This window comes from Anser anser (assembly GCF_964211835.1).
Source record: "Anser anser genome assembly, chromosome: 1".
Classification (NCBI taxonomy): Eukaryota; Metazoa; Chordata; class Aves; order Anseriformes; family Anatidae; genus Anser; species Anser anser.
In genome coordinates this window covers 104,954,188-104,966,751 of record NC_139720.1, presented here as the reverse complement: position 1 = coordinate 104,966,751, position 12,564 = coordinate 104,954,188, and the positions used below count along the sequence as shown (strand labels likewise).

General features: G+C 39.2%; 1 protein-coding gene across 3 annotated transcripts in view; it reads left to right on the top strand.

Moving 5' to 3' along the window:
- The window catches only part of DYRK4 (dual specificity tyrosine phosphorylation regulated kinase 4), a 49,682-nt gene extending 42,907 nt beyond the window's left edge, over window positions 1-6,775 (top strand). For all 3 annotated transcript variants that reach the window (XM_083808506.1, XM_083808505.1, XM_083808507.1), the window contains exons 11-14: window positions 800-860; window positions 1,418-1,547; window positions 5,672-5,826; window positions 6,286-6,775. In XM_083808506.1, coding sequence (XP_083664632.1) covers window positions 800-860; window positions 1,418-1,547; window positions 5,672-5,826; window positions 6,286-6,524 — 585 coding nt within the window. In that variant the 3' untranslated portion in view covers window positions 6,525-6,775. The remainder of the gene's footprint in view (window positions 1-799; window positions 861-1,417; window positions 1,548-5,671; window positions 5,827-6,285) is intronic.
- The last annotated feature ends 5,789 nt before the right edge of the window (window positions 6,776-12,564 follow it).

Below are 12,564 nucleotides of genomic sequence, written 5' to 3'. Positions count from 1 at the left end.
CTGACAGTCAAGTGAAATCTCTCAAGGTCTTTAGTCCAAGCTCCTTCTGAGAGTGAGATTTTTGCTGATCAGTCAGCTGGGCTTTGTCTAGCAAATCTTGAAAGCCTCAAAGTCTGGAGTTTCTACCACCTGTCTGCATGAGCTGTTCAAGTGCTGCTCTATTCTCCTGGTGAAAAAGTTTTTCTTAATAGTCACCCTGAACTTCTCAAGCCACAGTTTGTTGTCCCTTCTTATACTGGCTGCCTACCAAAGAGTTTGGCTCTATCATCTTTGTAACTGTTTCAGGAATGTAGTGTGACATATCCTATGTCAGATCATCTACCCGGTGCAAATGTTAGAGTAGGTGCAAAGCTGACCCATGAAAGCGGCTGCATAACAACCACTACACTGCAATCTGATGTTGAACTCAGCCCCAAGTTCTGATCTTTCTAGTGCCATGTTAGTTTGTACAAGATTTTTCAAAGACAGCATCTCTCCCTTTGGCCTCCTACAACATATTTTATTAACAGAAATGCTAGTTCTTAGAGTCCTCTGTGGTAATGAAGATCCTAATGTCAACTCTTATGAAAAGACATTTTCTATGTGCAGACAACTTTAAGGGAATCCATTAATTCCTTCCACAATAAATGACATAAAAGCAAATGATTTGTAGACATTTCATAGTAAGTTGCTACATTCAGCTTCTTTTCAAATGGAGGAAGCTGAAATATCATCTCTCTCCTGATGGCTGTTGTGTATGTTTATGAAATGAGCAGTAACTCCATAAATTCTTTTTTTTTTTTTTTTTTTTGTATTGAAGGTTTTGGGTCTTCCACCACCTGATTTTATCCAGGCTGCATCAAGGAAGCGAACATTCTTTGGTAACTGATCCTGTTTGTTTTTTCTTGCTGGATTCCTCTGTTCGTTAATCACTAATAGAGCACTGGTAGAAAGTAGGGTCAGAAGAACTTAAGCTGCTTCTTAGCTGACAAAACTTCCTTCAGAAAGAGGTATTGAGGTAAAGCAAATTGATAACATTAGGCCTACAAATGAATGTGTTCCTCTGTTCTTCATCTTTTATCGGCCTCTTATTGCCAAGCTGAGAGAGAAGAAATTGGGAAATACATTCCATTGTTACTTCTTAAAAAATGTTATTTCAGAAAGGAACACGGGGTTTTGGGAAACTAATTTAGACTAAGTTAACTTCTCTGGATATCATGTGATCATATGGATATCATATGATATCATAACAAAAAACTTAGTGTAAGATGCAATCTCTAGGATGTAACCAGTATTGTTTGCCACAATGCTGGCAGACAATCAGTTGAACAGGACAAAGCTGGAGTTAGTGGGATGGATGCGTACCATTTTTGCAACTCTTAAAGTTTTGGTGAAGATTTTTAATGTGATTTTTTTGATCATGTTTTTATTTTTTAAGATTCCAAAGGTTTTCCTAAATCCATAACCAACAGCAAGGGAAAAAAGAGATGCCCAGACTCAAAGGATTTAAGCACAGTGTTGAAAACTCATGATGCTGGTTTCTTGGACTTTCTGAAAGGATGTCTAATGTGAGTTCATAGTTCAGATTTACATGCAGCAGACTGTTTTTGAACTTGCTTTCAGTGTCTTGTGCCTTTAAAATCTTTGTATCTGTTTGTTGGCTTTTGTGTGTGTGTTTTTGTTTGTTTTTCCCTTCATAGTAGTATGAGGGTAGCTATCACAGATATTCACAGCTTATTGCAGCGAAAAATCATTGCACAAAAAGACTCAGTGTAAGGGATTAGTTCAAGCTACATAAAAAAACCTGACACTGTCATGTCTAAAAACATCTCTCCTTCCTCTGATGTTGCAGACTAAACTTTAAAAGCAACATTTTTTGCCTATTGAGGCCTTTGTATTTCATCCTTCCTGTTTTATCTAAAATAAAGGTTCATTCTCCTATGGAGACAGGCTGAGGGTGTTGGGGTCATTCAGGTTAGAGAAGAAAAGGCTCCGGGGAGACTTTATAGCAGTCTTCCAGTACCTAAAGGGGACCTACAGGAAAGCTGGGGATGGACTTTTTATCAGGGAGTATATTGATAGGACAAGGAGTAATGGTTTTAAACTAAAAGAAGTTAGATTTTGATTAGATATTTGGAAGAAATTCTTTCCTATGAGGGTGATGAGGCACTGGAACAAGATGCCCAGAGAAGCTGTGGATGCCCCATCCCTGAAAGGGTTCAAGGCCAGATTGGATGGGGCTTTGGGCAACCTGGTCTAGTGGGAGGTGTCCCTGCCCATGGCAGGGGGGTTGGAACTAGATGGTCTTTAAGGTCCCTTCCAACCCAACCCATTTTATGACTGTGATTTTATGATTCAGATTAACACAAATAATGGTAATGCGCTGTCCCAAGGCAGTGCATATTTGAAAATCAAAGTTTGGTTTTGTACTTAAATCAACCTCCCACTCTGGTGGGAAGAAAGTATTCCAAAATTTTCTCCAGTGGGAGATATATCAGGAACTAACTCAGCTGACTTGAATTTCTTGACCATATTTTCTGTGCTAGGTCTTGGAAATGGCAATCAGATGATATGTTATGGTATATGTATGAAAACAGTTCTGCTTCTTTGAATATCTGCTTGCAACGATCTCGCTGTCTGTATGTATGTTCCGTGGGTGAGATTAGACTCTTTTTGGTTATAATATGCTATAGACATCCCCAGTTGCACAGGATAAAAGGGCAAAGTATATTCAAGCATGTCTCCATTCCAGAATCAATAGTATTGTTTGCTTGCTCACTTCTTTCTTGACTGTGGTAGTTAGTGTGGAGAATTGCTTAGCACATTTACTAGAGTGTTACCTTGTATTCTGCATGCTGATTTTTTTTCCTTACCATAGCTATACTTACTTCTCATTGACAGCAACACAATGTATGTTTCAAGAATTATCTGATAGACCGTATTTTTTCCATTCTTAAGATTGGAATAAAGTTTTATAAATCAGTAAATCTCAGAATGCAAGAAGATAATGTCTAATATGTCTCAGGTCCTGTAATTTCTAAGATAATATGTTGACTTCACTCCGGTCAAGAATTTTGTTACTGTAGGCCTAGTAGGGCAAGTAGTATACAAATGTTTTCTTAAAGGAAATTGATGACTGGCACATTTTTCTAACATGCTAGATGCAAATAACATGGAAATGTTTACAGTCTTCACAGAAGTTAGGAATCAGACAGATTCTCTATGCCATGAACTTTTAACATAGTACCACAGAATAATTTAGGTAGGAAGGGGCCTCTGGAAGTCCCTGGAAGTAGCAGGGCAAGTCCAAGCAGGGCAAACTTGGAGCAGGTTGCTCAGAACCTTGTCCTGTTAGGTTCTGAATATCTCCAAAGAGGGAGAGTCCACAGCCTGTGGCAAGCTGTTCCAAAAACAAACCACTCTCATGGTGAGAGCATCAATAGCAAAGTGTCTTTGTGTTTGTGTGGGGGAAGGGAGAAATGTTTCAGTGTCAGCAGCACGTCATCTGTCTTCACAAAGTAATTGGGACTTTTTTAATAAAAGAAGTATTGTTGGGGAAGACAAGCTATTTCATGGCTCAGATACAATCATGTCTTTTCCAAACAGGTCAGGTTACTAAGCATTTTACACGGTGAGACTCCATGATATGAGGTGTCATTTTACTAATAAAAAGTTAAAATGACATCTCTTGGGAGATGGTTACTAATGAAGTTTTACTCATCCATTGAACCAGAAAACTGAGCATAGAGGAGCAAACTTTTGTCTGGTTGTCTTAAATATTTACCTCTTATTATAGGTAGAGTAAGCTTTTGGAGGCAAGCTTGGGTTCTAATTTTTACTAAAGTGTAATGGCAGCAGAAGCTGCTCCCATGCCTTTTCCAGTGCTATCTCTGCCTTATGCAAGGCTAATGTTTTGTGACCTGTTTAACATTGACTGTAAAATTCTTTCTAGCAGTTTTGGGTTACTTTCCTAAAGAAATCCAACCTAGTTTGCAGTTACCTCCCCCTCTTCTTGTGTGTCTTGCACAAGAAGATTGCTTTTAATGTTCTTCTCTGTTTGCTAAAGCTGTATGAATCATTGAATCATTTTGGTTTGCTGGTTGAATCATAAAATTTAGAAACAATTTCAGTGAAGCAAAAACACCTGTAAGCAAGTAATTTCAGGTCACAAAAAAACATCTATGCTGCGGTTTTTTTTGTTGTTGTTGTTTGTTCATTTGTTTGTTTTAATTTTCATAGGTTTGAAATGAAAGCTCATTTGGTGACAGAAAAAATTGAACTATTTAGTCTTTTGAAGTTGTCAATCTGTGTTTTTCCAAAGCAGCTTTGTACATTTGCCATGACCTCACAGATAGTTTTGTTCAACTTATATATACCCATTTGGCAGATAAAAACTTGAGACTGAAAAATAATTCAGTCAGCTCTTGTGATGGCAAGAGTATCTTTTTTTTTTTCTACTTTATTTCAGTACAATTCTAGACAGCATTGATTTTGGGCAAATCAGAATGAAATACCCTGCAACTAATGTAGAGATTTTTGACATAAATATTAGGATTGTTATGAATGCAGTGTGAATGGAAATGTATGCTTGCTTAAGCACTAGAGTAAACAGCACAATGAGGGCTCAAAGAATCGTGCATATTGATAACAAATGATACCGTTCCCAGGACACTGGTCCCACTTGTAAAACTGGGAAGTGCAGTGTTTGTGTCACAGCCAGGACAGTCAGGAAGCCTGCATTCTGGTGATACCACAGCACAGGTGACCAGCAGTGAAAAATCTGAAAGGTTGCAGAATATCACCCACAACATTCATTTTCCTGTTAGTCAAAAGCAAACAAACAAAACAGATACATATTCCAAATCTACAAGTGAAAACAGATGATGAGTAGTTACCTTGCCCAACATTCCAACACTTATGGAGATCAAAGTCAGAAAGGTTCTTATGTGGAGGACAATGCCCAAACACCAGGTGACTTTTAAAGGATATGGAAGATCTGTCCAAGGACTATTTCATTGTCACCAGTCAAGAAGAACCCCAGAGATGTGGTGAAGACTCAGTAGATGTCATCTCTTGTCCTCTGTGTGACACACAAGTGATCTTGGCCAGAACACTTGGTACTTGTGAGTGTGTGGATGTGAAAACTGTGTGAATTAAACCTGTGAGAGAATGAATGTGAGAAGGTAAAATAAAATTAGGGATTTTGTAAAAATATCACCTTCCATTTCCATAATAAGATCTCTCATGAATTTGTTAAACTAATTCTCCACATTAGTTTCAGGTACAGCTAAATTAGGGAAGATTTATCTTTTGATGTATTACCCTATGTCTGATTTGTGTTCCCATTCGTGGAGCTTGCATTGACAGAATGTGAAAACTTTGAAACAAATATTCAGTTGGGTCCTTACCCTAATAACACTATGAACTGCACATTTCTGTATTTAAAAATATCTAGATGCTACAGAGCAAAGCAAAGATCGGATCAGCAAAGCACATAGTGCTGAAGTAAGTAAAAAGTTTTTAGCAAGTAAAAGGATGGAGAATATCAAGTAAGATTTTTTTTTTTCCATTAAAATTATTTGTTTCAAAAAATGGCCTCATGGCATGACTTTCAAATACTGAATCTCTTGGCTTAAATTAACTTTCAGTTAGATCTACTGTTGAATAACTTTTTGCCTACTGTGGATTTAAGGTGGGAACCTGCTCAGCGCATGACTCCAGATGAAGCAATGAAACATGCGTGGATCCAGGAACCAAAAATATGCAGAGCAAAACAGAAAATGCAGGTTTCAAGGAAGCTGAGTGATGGCTCTTTCTCTACACTGGGAAAGAAAAAAGAGAATATCCGTAAGCATGTCTACCTGGAAAACTAACTGCATTTATATCAGTGTTTAGTATTTTTTTATATTTAGTAGCATCTGACCGATGTAAGGTGAGGTGATAGTACACACAATGCAGATAATGAACAGTCACTGGAATGTAGTGAATAGAGCAACTATTTCTTACCTTTATAGAAATAGATCTGCCCATTAGTTATTTTTGTAGTGGCTTCCAGCAAGAAGACTGGTAGCACTAAAGGTTCACAGAGAAAGAGCTTTTCCCTGTTGACAGCAAAATAGTTATGGTATCTGACACCATACCATAGTGCACTTCACTTTCAGAGCAAAAGAATGCAAAAGAATGGTTGTTGTGAGATCACAACAGAAATTTTCAATTGATTTTTTGTGAGTTTGTAGTGATCATGTGTTTAGCTGATGATGACAATGCACAGTCTCACCCTATCATTTTATTTATTTATTATTACAGAAAATATCTGGAAAGATACAGCTGACAGTGTGAAAAGTGAACTGGGTGAAAGACTGACTCTCACTGTGCCCTCCACAGGAACAACAGAAAATGATGTACAGAATCACACAATGAAACATGCTATTCCAGAGAAACTTTTGGATACTGAAATAGAAAAGCCAATCAAAAATGATCAAGCAGAACACAGTGGTGAAACAGCTCTTCCAAAAAATTCTTTCTTTTTCCCACCAATTAAGTAATGCAGAGTACAAGTAATGATTGGTTCAGTTGCATACCTGGTGTATTTTGTACGTACTTGTACTCAGGAACATAAGCTGTATCTGTCTGAACATGGACTGTGCATATTGTAGGTATATTTAATGTTCATTTTACTTTGAAATAGTCCAGGCAACAAACCAGAATTTGAAAAACATTCGTTTTCCTCACCTCCATCCTTGCTATGTTCAGAGATACTTTACAACTAGCAGCAATAAAATGGAGACTGTAGAGACAGAGTGGCTTGTTCTTGATGTTATAATAGACTTCTGAATTTTAGGTTTTCCTGAAGCTAAAAGAACAAATGCATTGACTAAAGGATCTGAATCCTTTCACTTACATCAGCATAAATAAGTAATAATTCACAGATAGGCTTGCTGGATTTACTTCTGTATAAAAAATAGAAATCAAACACAGCGTCTCCACTTTCCTCCTTCTCTATCTCATCTTTTTTTTATGTGAAGCACTAGATGGAAGCCATTGTCACACTTTCTTAGCAGACTTAGGAATGTAAAGTACATTCTTTTGCTCTTCCACAACAACAAAGGGTGGTATTTCATGCCCATTTCTGCAGGGACTTCACTCAATATTCATATAAACAAGAAAAAGGAATTAAAGCAAGCTGTTTAGATTCACAGAAATTATTCTCCATGGGAACTTAATAGTCAGGAAAAACAAACAAACAAACAAAAAACAAATAGAAACAAAAACAAACAAAACCCACAAGATTTCTAGGAACTCTATGATTTCTATGCTCAATTTAAACATTAATCTCTTTGGCACCCACCTCATTATGACTCATTTTCTTTACTGCGGCTTATGGATAGTACTGCAAAATATGAAAGCACATAGTGAGGAAGTTGTCATACAAAATGCAGCTGCTGCTGTAACAGTGCAAAATAGTAGGCCCAAGAGAGCTAGGTGATTGTCGGTGTTAAGAGTTACCATAACAGCAAACTCCCACAGGCCCTATGTGCAAAAGAAAAACTCAGAGAACATGAAAATGCTCCCTACACAGTTCTAATACAACAAGGAATAAACAAGGCATCTGATAGGGTACAGAGGTGACTGCATTACAAGAGCCCTACCATAGGTGTGCTGCTGAATATAAAGTTAAGGAAATGGTCATCTCAGAGAAAATGGGCTGCACAATATAGTGTGACCATTCATGTTGGTTTCAGGCAAGTCCTGGGACTCAAGACTACACACCTGGAAGATAAGTGACCCAAACAGGGCAACAGCCCATTATTGGGTGTAATTGAGAGATTAAGTGTATAGATATTCTGGCAGTAAAATGTCATTCTGCTGTGATTCAGATGTTACTGACAAGCAGGCCAACTTGGAGTACCAGAATTGTCTGTATCTCTGGCTTCAGAGAGACTCCTGTTCAGCTGAACTCTCCTGAAGACTATAAAAAGCTTCTGTTCTTCAACGGAAAGATATGCCAGAAAAAGTGAATTCTCTTATGCACTGCATTTATTTCTGTGATTACGCAACACCCAAAGAGGGTGAGTATCAAGTGGGAGGTACACAGGGCCCTTACCATGTTTCACGGAGAAGGAATCCCGGCCCTGATGGAAATGGAGCTAGACTCATCGGCAGTTTTAGGGAATATTCAGATAGGTTTTTGCAGATATTTGGAAAATATTTTGGATGTTTCTTGAAAGTAACACAGAAGATGAGAAGCAAAAGGTTTCTGTTTAAGTGCAAGGGTTCTTTGTGGAGTAAGAACAGCAAGAGGACTTATCCCGATATCATGTGACATAAAAGGTCAGATTCTTAAATCCTTGGAAAAAGAAATTGTACAGTTTCTATTCAGTTGCTGTTCATTCTCCAGCTCTGTTGTGGTATGTTCGCTTGATGACTGTTTAGGCTGCTCCAAGTCAAAATATATGTTTTCTCACAATTTTGTACTTGTGTATTTGTCTGCTCTACCTTAGAGACAAGGTTTTGGGGTCATTTATACCAACCTGCTTTTGATAGTATTTTTTGGTAATAATGAAGCTGCAGACTCAGTCTAATGTATGGGTTAATGTGCTGGAGCTGCAGTTTCTTCACAATTAATACATTTCAATAGCTTTTTGTAGTAAGCAGCATCATATTGCTTATCTTGGCATATGTTTGTGTTTTTTCAAGACATGCAGAGCATATGGAAAAAAACAACAAAGCCACCAGAGACTGAAATTTGGTGTGATTATCCTATTAACAGTAGACAGCTGGATGGCATTTTGCTGTAGCTAACTGGCTCTTCTGTATTTTGTCTTCCCTTCTTTGCTGACCTGCTGTTATTTTTTAATTCCTTCAGCCTCCACAGTGATTTCTACCTTCCAAGTATTTCCTAATAAGGCCTCTTTTAGATAACTCTTGGACTTTTTTTTTTATTTATTTATTTTTTTCAGAGATGACAGAAATAGATAGAAATGCCTTGGTAGAAAGAGCTAGTCCTCAGATATCATCACTGCTTTTATAATCTTCTGCAGAAAAAATCAGATCCATCAGATACAGGTAGCATCCAGTTCTTTGAGCTGTAAAGGGAAAATCAAAATATTGAGAACATTCCTCTGACTCCTGTTCTGTCTGAGCAACCTGCAGACTGATGTCAATGAGTTTAAGAGAAGCTGCGGGAACCAACACTATTGCAAAAGTCGGTATTTACAGGATGTAGGACACAGATCTGTAGGAAATCAAGCTGTGAGAATATAGGTGCTCATTGAACAAGTGAGGTGTATTCCTTCTCTCCCTGAAACCTCATTTAGAAAATGTCTGTGAAAACTAATGATAATACATGCACCTTGGCTCTTCTGCTTTTCTGGAATTTAATGCATTTTTGGAAAAGAAGAAAAAAGAAAGAAAAGAAAAAAAGAAAGCACCCCGCTGCCCCTCCTAGGAGGCTGTCTACGTGTAATTGCTGTAAGTCAAACAAATAGTCACTGCCAGAGCCAAGATCAGACAAGACCAAACCGTGCAGATCCTCACTTCCGTGCGCTTCTCTTACTCGTGTTGGATCCTGAAGTTGGTTCTTTTATTCAGGGTTGATAAAGTTGTCATCGGCGGCAACGCTGAAACACTGCAGCCCAAGCTGGAGTAACGCAGAGGTGCAGCTGTTCACGAGGTGATGCCCGGGTGCTCGTTTGGGGTCCTTCGCTAATGTTCTGATGCCATCTAGCGTTACGACAGGCTGCGTGTATTCTGTTTCAAGGGCATTGCTAATGGGTCTTTAATACCCAATAAAAAAAGTAATAAGCTCATCGAGTACATCTCATAGAACAAAGGGTGACAGGGATAAGGTCTCTCTTTAGATCTAGAATATTGTATCTTCGCCTGGGCACAGAGAGTGTTTTAGGGCCACACCTCAACTGAAATAACAAGAAAAGCACCTTATTTTATATACAGGTGGAGCTGAGCTATGTGGAACATTATCTGTACCACAAAGAAAGAAAAAAAAAAAAGAAAAAAAAAAAAGGTCTGAGTTTAGTAATTGTTTCACTGAATCAATGCAACCAGGATATGCAGGAACAGTAATTTGGTTTCTTGACTGTGCTCACCGTGCTAAGACCTACTGACATTACCTTTGGAGATGACCAGAGGGAACAACAATGTGAAGCAACTGCTTTTCCTGAACATCTCAGCAGTAACGTAATACCTACGTTACAAGCTGTAGTAAATTTATCCACACTCAGAGAACTGAGCCACTGCCTGTCAGTCAGGATCTTCCCTATTCTTCCACACCCACTACCCATCCCAGCTCTGTTTCCCCACAGGTCATGGGACTAGATGAACCCTGCACAAGCTCTGCAGCTGCAAAAGCCATCCAGAGGAAAAAAAAAAAAAAAAGTCTACTACACATAGTTCTAATGTTCTCTAAAGGAAACCTAATAATGGATCCTCAGTGATAGCTTGCTTAAATGTATTGTGAATTAAGCAACCTATTTGTCTTCCCATAGTTATGTTCTCTTCTCTATACCATTGGGAAAAATCAAGAACTTTAGTGTAGGGTGGGGCATGTCAGGCATTTTCCTCTACAAAAACCCAGAGGAGAGGTCAACTGCAATCTGTGTACTGGCAGGGGGAGGGAAGACTCAGCAGTTGGGTCAAGGGGAAAGCTTGAGGGAGAAAAGACATTGGGTGGGAACAACAGGAAGGTGAACCCTCACCCTGTCTCCCTGCTGAGAAGCAGCAGTCCGGTTCTTCCAGAGCCAAGGGCAGGAGAAGAATGGCAGGTCCCTTTTCTGAGGAGTTTAGTGCTCAGCTCTCTTATCACCCAGGTCATTGTATATCTTATTTGCCCCAAGAATATGTGTATGAGTCACTGTTGTCAACATTTTATACATTGAGCTAACAGGAATCAATCAACTATCACTATAGTAGATGTGTCTACCTCCGAATGGGGAAAGGTCTCTCTCCCCACCTCTCCCATCAGAAGCTTTGGGGAATGGAGCAACATCCACAACTTAGCATGAGGCTTGGGCAGAGACACTGGAAATGATGCAGCCACTCAGGAACATGGGGATTTCACTGACCCAAGATGTCAGGGCAATTATGAGGAACCTGAGAGGAACCATGGGGAAAAGGCCTTTTCCTCTAGGGACCTGCCCATTGCAGTCAATATTCTTATTGTACATTGAGCTTGATGTATATCAAACAGAAAATGCAGTGCTACGTCACTTACTTCCTCTTCTTTCTGTGTGTCTCCATCTGTCACATAAGGCGGATCCTCAGAAGTACTGTTGTGCCCTGTGGTTCTGACCCTCCTCATTCTTTTCACACTTGGCTCCTGTATGAGCACTTAGTTTTCTAAAGGAAGGGTTATCTTCTTTCCTCTGTCATTTTATAATCATCTTTGGCATGTGGCTCACTGCTAATCTGTGGTATCTTACTGTTCCTGAATATCTCTCCCATGCCCCTTAGTAGTGGCGTGCAAACACCACATCCTGTTTCATCAAAGAAACCATGCAGTTCTAATCCTTGTCACACAGCTAAGCCACCCCTCCTTGTAATCCTGGGATAACCATGTCTTCCAGCAGTGTATCAGTTGCATCCCCTAATATCTTACTCCTCTCAATGTAAAAAAGGGATTTTCTGCTTAGAAGAATAGAGAACTAGCAATGATGAAAATTTCTCACACCAGCAGGTCTGCAGAGCATCCTAATTGTAGCTGTGTATATTCCCTTCCCTTTTTCCCTCCCTCTTCATCATTAACTCTTGTCTTGGGTTCTCTCCACATGAGGGCTGAAGTCCCTCAGTTTTGACACCCTGTGATATCCTAGCCTTTTGTCCTAATACATTATCACAGACCTCAGTCCTGGCTGGTGTCCCTAGAACAGTGTGCTGGGCCTCTCTGGAGCAGAGAAGCTTTAAAATGTTGGCATTGTACTACATAATTCATAAAAGAAACCACAAATGTACTTGCTGCCTACAGCAAGGCTGTCAACAAAGTAAGTGGGGATCCAAGAAATCTGTATGCAATGTGATCTGTTTAAACCCTATCCCTGAAGATCAGATTAGATATCTCTCCTTCTCTCTTACTCATTTTTCCTGCAAGCACTTGTCTCAGCAGAACAATACAAATGGGCTTTTCTAGGCTTTCCTAGCAAGTTAGTCAGAATGAAATATAACCTTCTCCAAAATCCACAGCCCTGGGCTATGTTTTGTAATGCATTATGCAACAGGGCAAATTGTAGATGAGATTCACAAGGCAATTCCTGGCAGAACTGGTTGGAAGCCTGCTGAGGCTCTTTGTTTTTCGTATTAGTACTCTGAATCCTCCTGGAAACCATGTTAAGATATATGGAAAACAGGGAGGTAATTGGAGACAGCCAACATGGCTTCACAAAGGGCCAGTCAGGTCTGACTAATTTGGTGGCCTTCTAAGACAGAATGACAACATTGGTGGACAAGAACAATGGATGTCATCTACATTAACTTGTGCAAAGCTTTTGATACGGTCCCACAGAGTATCCTTGACTGTAAATTGGAGAGACAAGGATTTAATGGATGGACTATTCAGTGGATAAAGTATTGGCT